Genomic DNA, 21376 nt, shown 5'->3' with positions numbered 1-21376 from the left:
GACTGAAAATAAAAGTCCTTGGAGAAGAATCCGTTCACAAAGGATCAGGAATGAGACGGTCTCTGGGTTTCCCAGCGACAACGAAAGCTGGACAGACAGAGCAACACCTCCACGTCCGTCGTGAAGACAACGTCAGCCTGATGTTCAAGGCTGAGGATAAAACAGAGGTCTTTTCAGACACGCAAACACTCACAAAATCTGTCCCGTGGTCTCCTCTTGAGAAATACAGCACCAAACAGGGCCATGAAGGATCCAGGAAAAGAAAGAGAGACCACAAGACGCCCACGAGCCAGCTCAAAGGATGAAACGGTTCAACAGGAGAGGGGTAGTTTTTAAAAAAAACGACCAGATTATCTGAGCACTGGAATGAGTCCTGATAGCGCCTGACAGATCTACTGGAGTGTATGCAAAAAAATGAAGTCACAAGTTCACAGAAAATTTAGCAAATAAAAGTAACTGGCAGATTTGTAACTACTACAGGGAACAAATCGCTTACACAGACAAGAAAGGAATCAGAGTAGCCCCTCTGGGAAAGGCAGAGAGAAGAGACAGCTCCCTCTTAATATACTTTCTAGTATGGTGTGGCTGTAAAACTTGTATGCATGTACTACTTTGATTTTTAAATAAAAAAGAATTATAAAATTAAGTAACGGGACTTCAGGATTGGCAAGGACCTTCAGCATCGGTGCGTCAAAGTCATCGAGGACTTTCTAAAACAGAGACGCCGGGCTCTACCCTGGAGACTCCAATTCAACAGCTTCAGAAGAGCCCAGTCAGCTAACGAGCACATTCTGGCTGAGCGGAACCTAATGAAAATTGGGTCATAATTAACTTACCTGGAAGAACTATGGTAAATTCGTTTCCATCTGTAACTAAAGACATTAGACGTTCATTTTCATCTCTCTGTCCTGGTAGGAACCGAGTGCTGAGGTCTCGAAGGAATTACGACGACCCCAGTCAACTCTGCTATAATCTGAATCACAAGACTGGCAAAGGGCCAGAATAAATCGGGATCGGAAAAATAAAAACTCAGGGCCACCGAAGAGCAAAGGGGAGCTGAAAACAGCATCAGCAGATAGAAACCGCTCAAACGGCCAGGCCTGGGACAGGAGACCAGGGGTAGATACAAGAGCCAGCGTGAACCTTCCAGCCCGTGTGGCACCCGTGTGCCCGGTGCTCCGGCTGGAGTCCACGGGCAAGAGAAGGACACGGTTTCCTCTGGACAAAGAGGAGAGGCCCAGCCGGGTGCCACGTGATCAGAGGCAGGTCGTACACGTGCCCTCTGCGAACCCCGAACCCCGTCGAAGGGAGGAAGGGAGGGAGTGCAGGAGGTGAAGGTACTCATGTCGGGGGAAGGGCCAGAGCTGGCCCTCCCCCCTGGACTTCTCCCCTTGGAAAGCCCAGGCCCTCCCGCCCCACACGGTCCTCTCCCATGTCCCCAGAGAGGGCCTGCCGCCCGTCTGCCAGAGCTGGAGGGCCTCTGCCCGCAGGCAGGCCGGCAGACCCCTCGCGGTCGTGGCCTTCCTCCTTCCCTGGTCTGGCTCAAAATTCCTGCCTTCCCGAGGGAGGGGCCGCGATCAACCAAGGCCGCCTGTCACATCCTCTGTACTGGGAACCCCGTGGCCAATTAACTGCATGGTTTCCTCCCAAGGGTGTGACAGTGGGGGGAGGCGCATGGGGGGAGGGAAAGACGAGGACAAGGAAAACGATGCTTTTACTACAATAAACCAAGTCGCTGTGTCAGCGAAACTAAGTTCCTGGTGGACAGTGTGGACAGTGTGGAAGTGTGGGCGCATCTCTCCTCTCCTGCCCTCACGGGTTCCTGTTCAGTGAACAAAGTGGGCGGGCAGGTGGGTGGAAGGGAGAGGGCGTAACTGGCATTTGTATAAAACGTGAGCTTTGCATCGACGTTCCTGCAAGGCCTTCAGGCTAAGCCCCGTACCTCGTATGCGCAGACCTTCAGGTCGGCAGGAACTGCCGTCAGCCTACGCCCCGACACAGGGGAGAAGCTGGAGTTCTGGGTGGTCAAAAAACTGGGCCAAGGTCACAGAGGTCGGCGATGGGGCTGGCAGTCACCCAGCCTGGAAAACCTCCTGTTCTGTCCACTCTTCCTTCGGGGGAGCCCGTGCACCATCAACTACCAACGTGCTGGTCCCAACCCCAGCACCTGGTGCCGGCACCATGGCCGCTCTCCCTCCTCCTGGGAGGTTCTGGAAGGTCCTGAGAAGGGCAGGAGCCCAGGGAGCACGGCTCTGCTGACCCGGAGAGGAGCACTGGGGGCCTTCTCCTGTGACATCACTCCTCCCCGGAAAAGCCTGCAGTGCCTCCAGCATGCTCCCTTTTGGGTAAGGTGAACGCGAGCACGACTAACTTAAGGGGCCGGGCTGGCTGGAAGGTGACGAGAGACCGGGCCGGACTTCGGGGCCGCTGCCTACACTGTTCCTTGATCTGTGTTGGGTCAGTCTGGGAAAAGCTGCCAAACTATATGCTGGGATCAGCCCACCTTCAGAACAGACTGAAAATTTAAAAAGCACACAGAGCTCGCTGCTCAAAGAACGTCTGTAGTCCTCTGTAGCTTGTATTTAAGTGGACGTTTCATAGGTATTTGTTAATTGACATATTAACTGAGTACTGCCTATTAGATCAAGTGCAAATTTCTCTGTGTGGCGTTCGAGGACTCTGCCACTAATTAGCTGTGTAACCTCGAGCAGCTAATTTTCATTGAGAAATAATAATGGCAAAGGGGCCACTTTGAAGTCAGAGATAGTTTTCAACGGCTCTGCGCCATCGGCCATGATGTCACCCACATATATGTTCTCATTAGAAGCATATACAGTGGGAGGCATTTCATCCTACTGAGTCTAGGACAGAGCAGGACACAGCCTGGCATCAAGGCTCTGGCCACTGGCCGGACGTGGCCCTCCCGCGGCCTGAGGGTCCCGGGAAGGGAGCCATCATCCTGCAGGAGCCTTGTCTACACTGCAGCTGGGCCCAACCCTCAGTCTCACCGCCACTTAGCCACAAAATAGATGAGGTCCTGGTGCCGTCTCCCATCCCCCGCCCCGTGCAGGCACCAGGAGCTGTGGCCGGGATGCCCTTTTGTAAAGTGCAAACCCTGTCGCTCGCGCAAGGCACTCTGCTCATGGGGATGGAGGCTCCACACAATTTACACTAACGCCTCCTTCAGGGGACACGGAGATACTGCCGGGAGAGGCCAGTGTGACCGGACAGAGAAAAGAGGGCCTCACCCGGGAGCCCCCGAGAACAAGGGCTTCCACCGCAGGCCCAGTGGTGCTCCAGGCTCACGGCAGTGGGTGCCCCCTACACCCCACACCCGGGGGGCTCAGCCCCCACGGCTGGGCCCCTTCTCTTCCTCGCGGTCTTGGCTCTCACCTCCCCTGCAAAACCCCCTCCCTCCACACGGCCTGCCCCGAGTCCTCTACCCACAGCACCTTCTGAGCTCCTGGGCCCTTCAGGGTGGACCCACGTCACTAAAGGTGCAAAGATGACCACTCTATTCTTAGCTCACCTGCACAGGGCCTCTCGGTGCCCACGTGCATGGAGGGAAAAAGAAAAGGCCTGTGTCTGAGGAGTAAGAGAAAAACACAGGTGAGTGCCTCCTCGATATTTCCTTAGGACACCAGAATTTCCAAGCCCCTGACAAACCTTCAGCTCTCCTACCTCTTACGATACACGGCTACCATTAACGAGCACATAAAAAAATCTCCCGGCAAAATTATACTTCCTCCTGTTCAGCAGTCAACTCATCTGCACCCTGCTTTCAAACACAGACACCTCTCCAAGAGGGATGGGCACTCACCATCCTTCAGTGGGGATGCTTTTAGTATCGCTGCTGTAGCATTTAATGTCAGGCCATAAAACAAGACAGCCTCTCCCCTGCTTCTCTGAGAAGAGCTGAGTGTCACTTCTATGAAATAAAACAGCATCTTATTATCTGGCGGAGTGGGGGGGCAGGGGCGGGGAAAGACGCGTTGAAAGCCGTGAGGGAGCGCGGGAGGGCCTGTGAGCCCCCCGAGTCCGCACCTTCCCCACGAGCCGCAAGGGCCTGTGCGCCCAAGCCTTCCCTCCCTGCCTTCCCTGCGTCAGGGAGGCCGCGCACTGGCTTCAGAGCAGCACGCTGAGGCTCTACCTGTTTATTCTGGCAACGACGTCCCTGTCACATCAGAAAGCCTAAAGGGCCGCTTCACGGACGAGGACAGGCCCGTTCTCCGAGCCTCCGGAAGCAGCGCTCTCTCCTACGCGGTGCTGGCAGCACATGCCCGGGGACAGCAACACGGACGGAGAAGTAAGAGTCGCCCACGTATCTCACCACTCAGAGCCCTCGGCCCCGAGGGCAGAGCGGCTCCAACCTGCACCGACCACCTCCCCTGGCCTGAGGTGGGTCTGTGGCCCAAAAGCAACCCACCTGCAATCGCTCCACCCCTGCACAGAGACCCCACACTCACGGGCACACCGGAAAGCAAAGCAGTGGGGCTCTGGTCATCACCTGGCACGGCTAACGTCTACTTTGTAAAACAAAATGAGAAACGCGCAGCACTTCGCTATCAAACATCTGCCGGAGGCCCCCAGAGCACGGAGCCGCTGTCCCACTGGGCTGGGGTGCACGACACACGCTCCGTTCTCCTCTCTCCGTGAGCACGCGGGGGCAGAAGAGAAGTGGACGCAGGAGGCGCCTGGGTCCCCACTCAGCGCTGTGGCAGGCGGGGGGTCCAGGTGGCAGGCGAACAGGCAGCGGGGGCCGCTCCTTGACGCAGGCAGTCTGCACTGAGCCGCGTTCCCCCTCTCAGGAGGGAGGCGCCCTCACTGCTCCATTTTACAGATGAGGAAGGAAACTAAGGCCCCGGTAATGGGTGATTTGCTGAAGGGAACAGCAGAGCCCTCTGACTTCCGGAGACACAGCGCAGACCCCGAAGACCAGACACAGTGGGCAGACTGGCTGCCTTCCACACGGGAGGGCCCCGTGGGCTGTGTGGCTGCACCCGCCCCTGCAGGGGGCCGTCCCGGCAACGCCCTCCCCTCCCCAACCCCGCCACGACCCTGTCTGGACGTCCGCATCCTGAAAGAGGCAGGACCAACCCTCCTCGGGCCTGGGTGTCCTTGCCCCGCCAGCCCAGCCGCTCCTCGGCCCTCACCACCTGACCCCCTCGTCCGATGCTACTGCTCATCCCCAGCAGCTCCCCTCCCCACTGACTCAGGACCCTGGCTCTGCTCCTCTTCCCCCGGTCACTGCTCGCCCCGGGCGGGTGACCTCCCCACCCCCTTGTCCACCAGCCAGGTCTTCCCAGCCGTCCGCGGACGCTGTAGTGCTCCAAATGCCCAGAAGCACTGGCCTTTCACACATCTCCAAGGCTGGGCCCCAACTCTCGGTCCCGGCCGCCACTATCGTCACACCTGACACCGGCAAATGCCTGCACGAGCCAGCCTGGGGCCACTGGCTGGGGCTGGGCAAGGCTGGCAGCCCTCCGGGGTGGGGGCTCTCGGGGAGCTGTCCGCCCCGTCAGGGGCTCGGAGGCCGCACAGGCGAGGGGAAGACAGTGTTCCCGGGGAGGGCTGGGGACCTGGCAGGGAGGAGCAGACACCCGTGTGGGGAGGGGCAGACAGCAGGGACGAGACGCTGGGTCACACAGGGCAAGAGACACCGAGAAAATACATCAAGGCTGTTGGAGGAGGGAATCACGAATACGGAAAATCCCACTGGGTTGGAGACGAGGCACAATGCATGGTTCTTAACGTGTACACACAGCACGGAAATACAGATGTGAACGTGTACACAGGAAACACACCTGTGCACACGCGTGTGTCCCCTGCTCTGGCAAGGGGAGACGAGTGGCAAGACACTGCTTCTCATGACAACACCGGCACCGGGGTCTCCGTTTCTAAATTCGGATGCCGCCGACAGCACCTGGGCTCGCAGGCGGTGTGGCCCATCGGGGGAAGGGCCGAAAGAACAAGCCGGAAGTAAGGAGGCACTCAACAGTGGCGCCAGACGAGGGCCACGTCAGCCGGTGGGAACAGGGCCGGCTGGCTAACCCGGAAACAAGCAGAGCATCAACACAGTCAACGGCGACCCTGGACCGTGACCCACTGGGTTCACACCGGAGACACAGTCTGATGAGGAGCACGCACTCAGCCAGCGCGCCTCCCCCCAGAACTGTCATTACTGACACAGCGGAGAGGGGGCACTCGCAGCCTCGAGTTCCGGCGGCACCCACCCCGTCGCGCCATAAGCGAGTCGTAAGCGGTAACGGGACACGTCAAAATCACGTGCCACCTGACAGATGCCGTGGGAGGAAGGCACATCTCTTCCGCGACACTCCCGAAGAGGCACTGCCAAAACTCGGTCCTGAGGAAACACGGGGACGGTGTCCTAAACACAGCCTGGAATCCTCTGGGCGTCAGGTCACGAGTGCCGAGCGAAGACTGGGGACCTGGTCCGGTTTGGATGAGATTAAATTAACGGCCACGCACGATGCAGAGTCAGGCCCTTGTGCCACAAACGGCATCCGAGACAGGTGGAGACCCACACACAGTCGAAGCCGACAAGGCAGCAGAGTGCCCACGTCCATCCCGATGGCGACGGCCGCGCTGGGCCACGCTCCTGGGAACTGTGCACTGAAACTCCCAGGCAGTGGTCAGCAGATCAACAGCTTACTCTCGTGTGAAGCACAAAAAAAGCCTTCTAGTTCCGTGTGCTTGCAACTTGGGGACTTTTTTCTCCTTTCTTTCCCCCAAAATAAAATCTTAACACGCACTGCTCGTGCCCCTGCAAGTTTGCTGAATCAAATCTCCAGGATTCTGCTTTCTCTTAGGCCATATTGATACAATCACCATCAGAAGGGCCAACCCTACCCAAGTTTAAATAAAGGTCAATGCAAAGTTTTTAGCTTAGAAAAGGCAAACAAGTCCCCTTGGGAGGAGCACTGGGTGTTATATGTAAGTGCTGAATCACCAGGTTCTATTCCTGAAATCGTTATTACACTGTATGTTAACTAACTTGGATTTAAACTTTTAAAAATAACAATAATAAATAAAAATAATAATATTAAAAAACGGCAAATGCCCTTCTGAACTGAAAATCCACCGAAATTAGTACAGAGTAGATTACATTTCCTGAATCGCAGAAAAATTTTAAAAGCTCAATATAAAACATCTATTTATTTGTTGGACTTTTCATGGCAAGAAGGAAGCAAGGAATTATTTTCTTTTCCACTGACATTGTCTCATAAACACCCATCAAAGAGACTGTGCGAGGTAGGAAGGAGGGGCTCTTTTGGTTTCCTTCTTTGGGTGGGGGGAGCCTCCCAGGGAATCTAATAAAAGCCAAGGGTCCTCTCCTGGAAGGTGCATTTCTCTACTCAGACACCATCACCCACACAGTCCCGGGGAGTCCACCATCCCTGGGAGCTCACGGCGGGACCCAGGTTGAGAAGCTTTGCTTTAAAAGCCTAATGTGCGCCTGGGTGGCGCAGTCGGTTAAGCGTCCGACTTCAGCCAGGTCACGATCTCGCGGTCCGTGAGTTCGAGCCCCGCGTCAGGCTCTGGGCTGATGGCTCAGAGCCTGGAGCCTGTTTCCGATTCTTTGTCCCCCTCTCTCTCTGCCCCTCCCCCGTTCATGCTCTGTCTCTCTCTGTCCCAAAAATAAATAAACGTTGAAAAAAAAATTAAAAAAATAAATAAATAAATAAAATAAAAGCCTAACGTAAGAGCAGTTAAAGAGGGAGAAAATAGAACACAACTGGCGAAATCCCACTCTGAGAAGGGGTAAGTGAAGGAAACAGTCAGTGGCGGCTTCTTATTAGAAGTCAATTTCAGCGGCACAAGCACCAGGACGTGGCAGAGAGCCAAGAAGGCCTCTAGGGAAATCAGCTACGGAAACCGCAACTCTGTCCCTGAGCGTGGGGGACAAGAGGCCTGGGCCGCACGCGGGGAGGCTCTGAGACAAAGACAGTGAGACAGGCAAGTAAAGTGGGAAAAACAACTCCTTTTTCAATTCAGAATAGAATCTAGATCTCCCCGGCTACCGGAAGGTAGGACACCTCTCATCAGCCAAGGGGGGGGGGGGGGGGGCTTTCCATTAGCAAAAACAGGCACTAAGAGAGACCTTTTGTCAAATCCAAGCGGCACAAAGCCAGCTTTCAAGTAGCAGAGGAAACCTGTCATTTGTAATTTCTGTTATTTAAAGTAGATGAAGACAATTTCTGCTCTTGCTGAGGGATGCAGAAAGCTGGGGGAGGGGGGTGCTGCCCCCAATCTTATCAAAAAGAGAAAGCCAAACACTCAAAGTGGAAACAAAGAAAAACCCACACTTCGCTGTTAAATTATGCCAAAATTTAGAGAAGAAATAATACCCAATTCACTACCAGCTCTTCTGTAAAACAGGAAAGACGGGACTATTTCTCAACGCATTTATGGCACCGGCTTCATCTTGCTACCAAAACCGTGCAAGTGTGTTGCAAGAAAAGAAAACCAGGAACCAGTATCACTCATGAACACAGATGCAAAATTCCTCAACAGCAGCAATCGAATCCACCAATATATAAAAAAGATAACACAAGTGGGGTTTATTCCAGGAATTCAAGGTTGGCTCAACAACCAAAATTCCATCAACGCAACTCACCATATCAACAAACCAAAAAAGAAAAGCCTGGTGATTATCTCAAAAGATGTCAGGAGAGCATTTTGTAAGATTCAGCATTGACTGTTGACAGAAACTCTGAGCAAACCAAGAAGGAGTATGCGGAGTAGTGAGAGCCCACTGTTCTCTGCCCGCGAGGAGAGTGCGTGAAGGCCGCGGGGCTCCCATCTCCCTTCCACACTGAGCCACGCGGCTCTGGCCACGCCTTCCGTCCTCGCCTAGATCTGCACACAGATCACAGTCACTCCATTCTTTTAAAAGTGTACGTAGCCACTATCATGTGCCAGATATGGGCAAATTCAAGGGCGCCTGGGGGGCTCAGTCAGTTAAGCTCTGTGCTGACGGCTCAGAGCCTGGAGCCTGCTTCAGGTTCCATGTCTCCCTCGCTCTCTGCCCCTCCCCTGCTCGCGCTCTGTCTCTCTCTCTCTCTCTGTGTCAAAGATAAATAAACATTAAATTTTTTTTTGTTTGTTTTAAAAGAAAGAAATGAAATGAAACCCTCAGATTCACACAAACCAGTGCCAGCCTTCCAGGGACCTGACCGGTGGAAGGCAAGGCCAGCCCAGCCCAGAGCCCCTACAGGGACCTTACCCGCGGGCCAGGAAGGAGGGTGAGGGGCACACTTACCGATCCAGCATTCTAAACGAGCACAAGGGGTGGTCTTCACCACGTCTGGAGGGTCCACACCGACATTCAGGCACAAAACTAAGGCAACACTGACTGTCTTCATCTAAAAACACAATAGAAACAACAAATATTTCAAAATGAGTGCCCTTGATGCACTTTTCCAGGCTTCAGAAATGTTCCCAGAACACATGAAGCCCTGTCCCCACCACTGGCCTCTCCAGCCATCTTTCCATTCACCTACAACCTGTGCTGCCCCGGGGGTGCTGCAGGAGTAACTGCCTTCTTCCAGAAGCTTCAGAGTAAAGTGGGCACTGGGCACAGAGTAAAGTGGGCACAGAGTAAAGTGGGGGGGGGGGGGGCGGGTTGCAGCGGGAGAGGCTTCCACAGGCCTCCCTCCTTATGCTACATTTCCAGAAACAGAATTAGTTCACTAAAAAGTATTAAGGCATTTGATACATTCTGCCAAGATCCGTTCCAAAACTCTGCACAAATTTATGCTGCGACCAGGTTACGCTATTCCCATTACTTGAAATCATTAATCATTTGATGAGAGAAAAATCATCACACTGATTCAGTGAGCATTCTTTCAGTATTTGTAACACTATTTCAAAGGTGTATTCATTATTTGTATCTTTTATCTTTTGTAGATTTTCTTCTCACGTTTACACTACTATACCGTCATTAGGCAACCGTTTCTGATTGATTTCATGTGCTCTTTCCATATTAAAGACCACATCCACATTATTTGTTGCAAATACTTCTCTAGTCTGGCGTTTACCCTCTGATTCATTCTCTGCTTCTTGACATGCAAAACCTTGGGTCTATCCTCTGATACAGCTTCCTGCACACCTGCTCCTTCTCCAGCAGCCCAGTATTGGAAACACCCCGCCCACCCAGCTGCTCAAGCCAGAAACCCAGAACTTGCCCTTCAAACATTTACTGAGCACCTGCTAGGTGCCGATCGCTATTTGTAGGTGGTGAGGATCCATCAGGAAACACAAATCCCAGCAGGGGCGGTGGGGTATCGTTTCAAAGAGGTGAGAGGGCTCCGAGTGGGGTCACCAGCCTTGACCCCCAGTGCTGAGCACCAGAGCCCACCCTCGACTCATCCTGCCTCCTAAGTGCCTCCTGCACCTGCTTCTCCACCAGCCCCGCTCCCAGCCACAGCTTCCCCGGCCTGGAAGGCGGCCCTTCCCGCTCCACCAACTCTGACTCCCCCTTGCTGTCTCAGTGCCCACAGACGGCCATTTCTCGGGGAGGTTTGCCCCCACATCCCAGCAGGGCAGCACCACCATGCACGGCGTTTCCTGCTGGCAGAGCTCTCTGACGAGGCTCCCCAACCCAAGAGGAGTGTGCCCGCACCTGGCCCAGACCTGGGGCTCAGGAACTCCCTGCTCACTGAGGGCCTACATGGATTTCTTCCAGTGTTTTACTGTGTTTTACATTTAACCCTTCAAGCCATCTGGACGTTACTGTAGTATATGATACAAGACGAGGATTAATTTTCTTCTCAAAACACTAGCCGATCATACCAATTCTCTCTGTTAAATAATGTCCCCCAGGAGCGCCCGGGTGGCTCTGTTGGTTAAGTGTCTGACTTAGGCGCACGTCATGATCTCACAGTTCATGGGTTCGAGCCCCACGTCAGGCTGTCAGCCGGTCAGCACAGAGCCCGCTGCGGATCCTCTGTCCCCCTCTCTCTGCCCCTCCCCAACTCACACTCTCTCCCTCTCTCAAAAACAAATAAACATTTTGGGACACCTGGACAGCTCGGTCAGTTAAGCATCTGACTTCGGCTCAGGTCATGATCTCACGGTTCGTGAATTTGAGCCCCAAGTCAAGCTCTGTGCTGACTGCTCAGAGCCTGGAGCTGCTTCGGATTCTGTGTCTCCCTCTCTTTCTGCCCCTCCCCTGCTCACGCTCTGTCTCTCTCTGTCTCTCAAAAATAAATAAATGTAAAAAAAGGTTTTTTTAATAAATAAACATCTTTAAAATAATAAATAAATAAATAAAAACAAGAATGTCTCCCAGACTCACAGGTTTGTATGATTCCCTTAGCATATATAAATTTCCAGACAGACCAAACCCTACTGCAGGCTAGCTAACTGAATTTATTCCCTTATCCCATCAATCAATACTTCTAGTACACTGATTTAAATAATTTATCTTTGCAGCACTTTACGATACTTGGAAGGGCTAGGTTTCCTTCCTCACAATTTTTTTTAAACTTTTACTTAGTTATTACATCTATATTCATCGCTTTTCCCCCCCAAATTAAACAGTTATTCAATTTTTCAATCCCATAGATACTTTGATTAAAGTTGCATTAAACTGCATATTGGTAACATTGAGTATTTTAAATTGTCTTCTTTGATCCAATAACTCCACATGAGAATTTGTCATAGAAAATACAAAAAAGGATAATAAAGGGGAAATCTCTATGTGTAAAGATCTTCTTCACAGCATTTCTTATCACGGAGAACACGTGGTGGATAGGACCTAAATTTTAAGCAAATAAGGGAATGTTTCAGCACACCATCATATTCTCCTAACAGAATGACTCTTAAATTCTTATAATGTTAAATGAACAAACATTGATTCAAGATGCCACAGGCGCCAGGGTGGCTCAGTTGGTTAAGCGTCCGACTTCTCGGCTCAGGTCACGATCTCGCAGTCTGTGAGTTTGAGCCCCGCGTTGGGCTCTGTGCTGACAGCTCAGAGCCTAGAGCCTGCTTCGGATTCTGTCTGCCTTTCTCTCTGCCCCTGCCCCCCTCACACTCTGTCTCTCTCAAAATTAAATAGATATTAAAAAAAATTTTAATAAAAACAAAATGCCAAAAAAAAATCACGTTAAACATATAAATTAAATTTGGCAAGTGGCAACCTCCCCAAGGGTCCATTTTTCTATACAGGAACACAGTGTGTTTCTCCATTTAATTGAATCTCTTTTTAACGTTTCTCAGTACTGTTTTTTTTTTTTTCTTTTTTAGTTTTCTTCACCAATCAGTCCTACACATTTCTTTTAGGATTTTTCCTAGACATGTCATGGATGTTTGGGGGACACGTGCTTCTATCCGTGTATTTTCCCCATTGTGGTCTCGTGGTGGCCGTGGACACCTTCCCTCATCACATTATTAAATTCCTAATTAAATGTAACTGCCTCTTGGTGATCCTTGACCCGCATTGTAGGTTTACAAATATGCCGTCTACATATTTGTAGAGTCTGTCTCGTCCTTTCCAACGGATTGTTCCTCTTTTCCTGTTTCGGGTCTCGGGCACTGCCCACAACCTCCAAAACAGAACTGCCAGCGACCAGGGAACATGGCAGTGGTGACCGTCACGCTGGTTTTAACACGATGCATGAATGGTTTATCATGAAGACCACGGCGGCAACTCACGTGGAACACGTGTCACCTGCTTCCGGGCGACGGGACTTCGCCGTTACCAAAGGCCTCCCAGCAGAAGCAGTAAGACACCTGTTTCCACAACCCAAAAAATCCAAAGAGGACTTCTGCCTTTTATGAAAAAAGCAGGAAGCGCAAGTGAGTCTGGAGTCGGACCTGCAGCAGGCCAGGCGGCGGTGGGAGACACACGCGGCGTCTCGGGGCGGCCGGCCGGAGCTGGGAGCTGTGTCTGTGCGTGTCTGGGCTTCTCCCCCATTCAGTCTGCATCGTTAGCAGCACGTGTCCCTAAGGTGGCAGAGAAGCCTAAGAGGGGTCACCGGGGGGGGGGGGGGGCTGCGGGGGTCTGGGAATGCCCAAAGTTGTTTTCCGCAGGAATCGATGGTAACTGCTTCCCCGCTTCGCACCATTTCGGCTTAGAAAAGGTTTCGTGGGGGCGCACTATTTTCGGGTAGCAAGGAAACCCATAGGATCTTTATTTATCGCATCAAGAGAAGATCCCTGTGTTCAAACAGAATTTAAAGTGTGTGTGGGGGGGGGGGGTAGTATTTAGTCTTAAAAAAAAAAGTACTTATTAATGACAAATCACTTTCTCTTTTTTAATTTTTTTTCAACATTTATTTATTTTTGAGACAGAGAGAGACAGAGCATGAACGGGGGAGGGGCAGAGAGAGAGGGAGACACAGAATCCGAAGCAGGCTCCAGGCTCCGAGCTGTCAGCACAGAGCCGGACGAGGGGCTCGAACTCACAGACTGCGAGATCATGATCTGAGCCGAAGTCGGACATTTAACCGACTGAGCCACCCAGGTGCCCCGACAAATCACTTTTTAAAGAGACTGTACCCCTGCCTCCAGAGAGAGACATACTGAAGAGAGCAGTGTCTTCCTGGAGACACAGGCCAGAGAATCTTCTTGTTATGAACCTTAAAAAAAAAAAAAAAAGGTCCCTTTGTCTGTTGTCAGGAGAAAGGGCAGAAAATCAATCAGACAGTAACAATATTGTTTTTGTTAGTCATTTTCCAATATGTAAGTGATCAGCTTCAACAATCCCATACAGTTGATCAATTATCTTCTAGCAAACTCAGCCTTTGAGGACAAGCCACTTAGAACCAGAAGTTCCACGGAGACATCAGTGTGGCCTTCCTGCGGCCACAGTGACTCACACTAACGGCCGCCCCACAGTATCTTTAAACCCAGGGGCTCCCCCGTGCTCCCAGGGCCCGGCAAGGTGGGGACTCACACCCTGCAGCGAGTTCCCAGCTGCTTCGCTCAGTCAGCCCCGGGCCCGGCGGGAGGGAAGCCCTCCTCGCAGAAAACCATCTACCTCCACGGATCGGGTCCCTCTAACTTTCAGAAAGACTGTCTGCCCCACTGTGGCAGCCCAGCTGGTCCCCACAGTCTTATGCTGTCCTCAGTCTGCAAAGGGCACACACTCCTCAACCGTTAGTCCCTTTCACGAAGCCCAGCTGAGGGAATGACACTCCGTGGGCTGCTTTAAGGGACAGCCAGCCCCGGGTGGGCACCCCTGGCAGCGGGCCTGCAGCCTTCCCCCCGCCCCTGGCCTCACGCCCCAGGAGGGCAGGGGAGAGCCCCTCTCGGGACATGTGAGCCCGCACGCCTCCCTCGCACGGCAGGGACTCCGGGCAGGCCTCAGGCTCGGACACTTCTGACCATTTCTGAACGAGAGCTGCCTCCACTTACTCACGCTCACCCCCTAACAGGCCGCATCCAGTAGCCTGAGCTCTCTGGCCACCCTGATCCTCTCCTAAAGGGCCCTGCGCTGGGTGCTCCTGTCCCCACCGGTCTTCCCGCTGGATCTCCCTGGGGGTCAGGAAGGGAGTGCAGGATGAGGCGGGGGATTCATGCGGCACCCAAACATCCCCGATCGCAGCCCACCTCTTCCTCCAGCTGACCCTTGGGACACATTACATCCCCTCAACCTCTACACCTGCATTTAATGAGTTTCAAAACACAATTCTCGGTAAAATAATTGGACTTAATTATGAAATTATTACATCTGAAGCTCTCCAAGTGCTTATGCAGAAATACTAGCGTAAGCCCAATCAATGGTCACCTTTTAGTCCCACGAGACACTAAAAGGGCCCCCACGTCCCCGTGCCTGCCACCAAGTACAGGCTTCATTAGTGACCAGACGCCATTTCAAGCGACAACTTCCGTGAGGTCGCTTTACAGGTGACAGTGTGAAATTAATGAAGACACAGAAAGAAAGAACATGATTTGTCCTTGCACACCCAACCCTACATCCTGAGCTATGCCTTTTTAAGAAAATAAGAAAGAAAGGTCCCAAAAATATATTGACACGAATTAGAAAAACGTTTTTGACCTAACCGATTTAATTCCACAAGTGGGCACAAGACATTAGCAGTAAGTATCCTTAAGGCAATCAAATGTGTCTTCTGCTCCCCTGCAAATCTTAATAGTGTTCGCCTGATTCCAAATGTGGTTAAGTTCTAAGTTCTTAGCTATACCCCAAAGTGCCTTTTAGGTATTGTATTTCCATTTCCCATTCCAAAAGTTCCAGATTGATGTTTTTTAATAATACAGTTATAGCATTAAGAGAACGTAAGGGCTATTACATTTAATGTGCCAAAACTTGCATAACGGTATATAAAATAACCATGTTGAACTTTGAAACATTTCTTCTCCAATGCAATATAACTGAAGATGACACTTCTATCCCCGGAGGCTAATTCTGAATTTGAAAAGTTATCCTTCTGAGAAGCTGTAAAACATTAAGTGATCGTTGAAAGTGTGTGACCGCTGTTCATTCCAACCTGTCCTGAGCAACACCCTCACCCTTGCAGGGAGAGGTGGGTACGGACGAGCTCGTAGGCCCGAGGACTTCTCCAGTCCTCAAGCTGCACTCCAGGACGAAGCTCGCCAGCCGTACAGAAGCACCCCTACAGGCACGGAGCAAGCTGCCGTATGATTCAGGGCCCAGCCCAAGGGCCTCGAGCACACCCTGGAAGTGAGGTGGGAGAGGCTGGGGACTCCCCGGCGATGGGGAGCAGCACCCGGCACCACCTGTAAGGCCCGGGCAGTGCCCGTGCAGTCCTCTGGTGCCAGGTTTGTTTGGAACTTCAAAATTTCTCAGACTTACGAAAGAATAATATGGTACACAGCTCCCGTCTCACGTAGCACACCCAGAAGGGTCTAGAACAACACTCAGTATCCAAACCATTAAAATTTCTGCAGCGAAACGCCCAAATATCCACTATCTGTGCAATAAAGACTACCGACGACCTCACACTAGGTCACATCCGCTTTGCCACAAGATGAGCTGTGAAAACCTTTGTGCTCAGAGCCTGCTGGATTCAGAAGCTCAGATAAGCGCCTGTGGACCCTGACACCACCCCTGCTTGAAAGCCCCCGGTACACCCAAGGGCCTGTCACCTCACCGATTAAAAATACATGACTGCCTGCCACCACCCAAAGAACTCAAAACAAAATCACACGGGTTCCTTTATCTGTTTCCTCCTACTGAACTAACTCGATAAACCACATGTAATTTAAAAGATTCAGTGGATGCAGTGGTACGATCAAACCTGAACGTGGGTTCGCGGGCTCACGTGCAAGGACACCCAAGCTGTCCTGCAGAATGAAGAAAGCACGTCATGCTCCACTGGCCAATCCTGCTTTCCGCTCCCCATACTGACAGCTGTGACTCACTGGTCCCCCCCACCCCCCAACCGGGCCCAATGGAAAACAAACAGGAAGCAAGACTGGGGTTTGCCACAACATTCACTATCCCCTGCTCGTCTGAGGCAAAGCCACCCAATCCCCAGCAGTGCTCGTTAAGCTTCAGAGCATCAAGGAAAACTTTGAGCAGGGCTGAAGCCGCACAAATTCATAATTTATAAAGGAAGTCAGTCAGAAACTGGAACGTAACGGCAAACAGAGCAGATACACCACGGGGCTGGGGGTGGGGGGGAGCACACAAAGCAGATACACCACAGGGCTGGGGGGTGGGGGGTGTCAAGTTGTTGAAAAAAAAGGAAAACAGGTTTGGCTCCTGACTCCCGTCTGGAAGGACCGCTAGAAAGAAGGAAGGGCCAACCTGGCAAGAAGCACATCAAATGGACTTTCCGCAGCCCAAACCTGCAATACAGCACAAGAATACCCCCCCCCCCCCCCCCCCCCCGCCCAGCAGCAACCAGGAACCTGGGGGCCCCCCCGGCTGCATCCTCCTGTTTCAGCAGGAACCCGAGCCAGGGCGGCTCCTGAACTCAAGAGTCCGCTCGCTGCCCTCCTCCAGAAGCCTAATTGAGGCTTCAGCTCTCTCGTGTGAGGCTAAATTCTGTCCGAGTCTCCCTGCTTTTTAAAGTCTGCGTCCACCACTACAGAGCAGGCTAATGCAAGGGGAAGAGACAACAGGTAGCTTTCCAACAGGGAACATCAGAAAGTCGTGTCCGTACCCACCACCCCCCCCCACCCCCCCCCACCCCCCCCCCCCCGGACCCCGAGCGCCAGAGCTCTCCCTCCCGGCCCCTCCCACCCCTGCAGACCGCCCACCCAGGGTTCTGGGAGCAAGCAGCCTCCCCACATCACAGGCCTCTACAAATCAGATAAGAGATCTGCACACAAAATAGATTTGCTGCAGAGATCTTAACGGCTTTAAACAAACTAGAGATGTTCACGTGACTCCTTCGTGAACAAGTGGGCTTCCTGGTACCACCTCGGCCGCCACCGGGGACACCTGCATGTGGGTCTATGGGCGACACACCCCGACCTAGTCTGGGAAGCCAACTTCAGGCACGAGGGAGCCAAGGGAGCGACAAGGACTTCCTGGCCTTTCTTGTAACCCTGCCCGGGGTGAAATTTTAAAAAGAAAATCCAATTAACTACCCAGTCTCCTTATCTAAGAAGTGAAAACAAAAACACTCCGTCACAGAGATTTACCATGAAGACATATACGCTTACACATTAACTCCAAGTAATTCAACAGTGTAAAGTCTAAGTATGCCAAACTTAAGTCTATTGAAGCCCACGGGTCTGGCTTGAAGGGCATAATTAAAAGGCGCGTGTTACAGGATGCCATCTGTTACACGGTGGAACAGGACAATGCCTTTAAAAACGTATTTTCAGGTTGCACGACTCCGTTAGTGGGAAACGCTGGGGTTCGGAGCCAACGGCTAACAAAAATTTCTAGAGAATTCGGTGCAAAAGGGTGGTTTTACTAAAGCATGGGGACAGGACCTGTGGGCAGAAAAGGCTGCAGTGGGGCTGTGAGGAGTGACTGATTATACAACTTCAGGCTGGGAGAGGGTTAGGGACAGTCTCTAAGGTTATTTTGGAAGCAAGGTTCCCAGGACCTTGAGGGGCTAGCTGCTGTTAGGAAAAGGTCATTTATTACTGTTTGATAAACCTCAGCATGAGACGCTGTAGATGTATGTCAGGGGGCCATATGCTCGGAGGATGATTGCCAACATGTATCTTGGAGGTGGAGATAAAGGAAGTCTCGAAAGGAATTTTTATGTTAAAGGAGACTTATAGGATCTTGGGGAGGGTCAGGCTAATGTTAAGCTAAAATTGCCTTTTGCCCTGAGCAAATACTAACAGGAAGGCAGCTGAGCTCCTGGAGGGAGGTCACTCTGCCCGGCTCAGGGACTTGTCAATGGGGTGTGAGTTGTGAGGAAATGTCGTTTTTTCTTTTGCCTTTCTTTGTCTCCCACATCAGACTCCGTGGGTAAGAGGGTAAACTCTGTAGTGCGTGAATTATATTTCAATAAAGCTATTAAAAAAGACGCATTTTCAGGGCACCTGGGTGGCTCAGTCGGCTAAGCATCCGACTTCACCTCAGGTCATGATCTCTCATTTCGTGGGTTCGAGCCCTGCGTCGGGCTCTGTGCTGACAACTCAGAGCCTGGAGCTGGCTTTGGATTCCGTGTCTCCCTCTCTCTCTCTGTCCCTCTCCTGCTCGTGCTCTGTCTCTGCCTCTCAAAAATGAATAAATGTTAAAAAAAAAAAAAAAAGACCTATTTTCAAGGACCAGTAAGTGGCACGGGAGGCACCCAAACATAACTTCAGCAAAAAGAGGAAGGCACAAAACAATGTCCATAATTACTGTTTGAAATGTGTATAATCCACAGACGCAAAGGACACAGAATGAAACATAAGATGTCACAGGCGGTTTTGATCTCCGAGGAGTACAAAGTGGATGATTCCTCTTTTCTTCTCTGTGCCTGGCCCTTCTGTGTGTGTATTTCCAAATTTTCCATAAACACATTATTTCTATAAGCAGGGGGACAGTTATAACAATGATTTAATACAATAGTCAAGGACTCTGTGTGTGTGTGTGTGTGTGCGTGTGTGCAATTTTCATTACATTCTGAAGACAGACAGAATAGCTTGCTCGGCCAGCTGAAGCTTAGACTAGTATCCAAGGCAACGAGCATGCTGGGATCTCGAGGGGAAATGCAAGGCAGGTGACAGGCGCTGAGCTCACGGAGATCCACGTTCTCAGTCTCGAGCATTCTTTTTTTGTTGTTTTTTGGGTTTTTTTTTTTTTTTTTTTTTTGAGCAGCAGGCAAAGTTTATTAGAGCATAAGATTAGAAAGCAGAAAGCAAGAATAGTATGAAAGCTCTTCACAGAGAGGGGACATTCCAAAGTGAATGCCCCCCCCCCCCCCCGGCATCCTAACCGAACCGAACACAGCCTCATAATCAACGAACACCTGCCCCACCGAGTAAGGGCAGCAACGGCTCCCATCCATCTGTCTCTCTGTCTCCACGTCTTCCCGGTTTAGGACACAAGATAAAGCTCACTGCTAAAATTTCTTTCTTGAGAATGAGACTGTCCTTTAATAAGTGGATTGATTTCAAGGCGATTTGGAGATTTCTTTTGTTTGACCAGACACGGGGTCACGGCCCTTCTCCTCCCAACGTAAACTAAAAGCGGCAGCATCCCCGTGGGAGCGAGCCGTTCGTTCAGGACAGACTCTGCTCCGGCTCTTCCTTATCCGGCACTTCCTAAAAACAATCCCGAGGCAAACTACACAGAGCCCCCACCCTGGCTGGGGACACACCCATGGTGGGCACACCTCGACAACAGGCATTTCACAACAGCCATGGACGCGCGTGGGGCCGTTTTCTGCCACTCCCATCCCGCTCACGGGCCCCGCAGCTCCCGGTGGAGGGCAGGGTGCACCTCGACGACAGGGGCCGGGGAGAGGGTCGCAACCCCGTGAACGCTGTCGGGCGGAACACAGCTCCTCGGGGCTCCCAGGAAGGCTACTCGCGTCGATGGCCAGCGCTGACTTGAGAAGAAAGGGAGGTCAGCCGGGAAGCTGCCGCCATAAAAGAAGGCGGCCCGCCCTGGGCACAGCACGAAGGAACCACAAAGGAAAGAAACACCGATGTCAACAGGGGCTAGCGTGTGCTGCTGAGGGGTACCAGAGAGGCACAGGTCAATCAAAGGTCCTGCACGCAGACACTGCATACATGGAGTCACGCCTACAGGGAGGGGCACCTGGGTGGCTTGAGCGTCCGGATCTTGGTTTCGGCTCAGGTCAAGATGCCAGGATTGTGGGACTGAGCCCTGCGTCGGTGCTAAGCAAGGAGCCTGCTTGGGATTCTGTCTCTCTCCCTCCCTCCCCCGCTCACACCCTCTCTCAAAGTAAATAAATAGGGGCGCCTGGGGGGCTCAGTCAGTTGAGCGCCTGACTTCGCTCAGGTCATGATCTCGCGGCCCATGGGTTCGAGCCCCGCGTCGGGCTCTGTGCCGACAGCTCAGAGCCTGGAGCCTGCTTCCGATTCTGTGTCTCCCTCTCTCTCTGGCCCTAACCCACTCACATTCTGTCTCTGTCTCTCTCAGAAATAAATAAACATTAAAAAAAAATTTTTTTAATAAACTTAAAAAAAAAGACACTCCCACAGGGAAAGAATGCGGCAGGCATCTGCTATCTGTGGTTCCCCATAATCTTTTTTTTTTTAGTTTATTTATTTATTGAAGAGGGGGAGAGAGAGTGTGTACAAGCAGGAGACAGAATCCCAAGGAGAATCTGCACTGTCAGAGCGGAGCCCTGGCTTCGCAAACCTCACCTTCAGAAAGCAACGTCGGAACTTCCTCCATGACCCAATGATTCAAAGGAATTCTAAGTGAGAAATGACCACAGGGCAGGGCCACCGGTGGAGAGCATCTAAACAGAGGGGTGCCTGGGTGGCCTCCAAGCCTCGATTTTGGCTCAGGTCACGATCTCATCACGGTTCGTGGATCTGAGCGCCGTGTCGGGTTCCACGATGGCAGCATGGAGCCTGCTTGGGGTTCTCTCTCTCCCTCTGTCCGTCCCTTCCCTGCTCGCTCCCTCTCTTTCTCTCTCTCAAAATCAAAATAAACTTAAAAAAAATCATAAACATGAAGTAACAATTATCAACATCGCAACTTGTCTCCAAGTCCTGCTGGTAGAGCGCGGCACGAACGTCCTCGGGACCGCCGGTGCTCAGCCAGCTGACAGCCAGCCCGGCGTGCGGCCAGGCCCACGGGCCGGGACCGCAAACCATGGACGCACGGCGCCACCCCTCCACCCGCTGCCCGAAAGCAGGTGCAGGGACCTGAGCGGTGAGGCGTCTGCCACAGCCTGCCGTTCTCTGTCTACATTCCTCCTCGACACTCCTGCAACTCCGCCTAAGATGTTTTGTCTCCAACATCCTCTGTCTGCTCTGCTCTGCTCTC

The 21376-nt window shown here is 52.1% G+C and overlaps 1 protein-coding gene across 2 annotated transcripts in view; it reads right to left on the bottom strand.

Annotated features, from left to right (window-relative positions):
• RPTOR (regulatory associated protein of MTOR complex 1) overlaps window positions 1–21376 on the bottom strand; it is a 335760-nt gene that overhangs the window by 253268 nt on the left and 61116 nt on the right. Inside the window, exon 2 of one of the 2 annotated variants that reach the window (XM_086685560.1) lies at window positions 9284–9386. The exons of the other annotated variant lie outside the window; for it this stretch is intronic. Coding sequence (XP_086541686.1) covers window positions 9284–9386 — 103 coding nt within the window. The remainder of the gene's footprint in view (window positions 1–9283; window positions 9387–21376) is intronic. 2 annotated transcript variants of the gene reach the window in all.

The sequence above is a fragment of the Puma concolor genome, chromosome E1 (assembly GCF_028749965.1).
Source record: "Puma concolor isolate L17-30 chromosome E1, mPumCon1.1.hap2, whole genome shotgun sequence".
In the NCBI taxonomy this organism is placed as follows: Eukaryota; Metazoa; Chordata; class Mammalia; order Carnivora; family Felidae; genus Puma; species Puma concolor.
The sequence above is the reverse complement of the archived record's forward strand: the minus strand, read 5'-3'. Positions and strand labels throughout refer to the sequence as shown.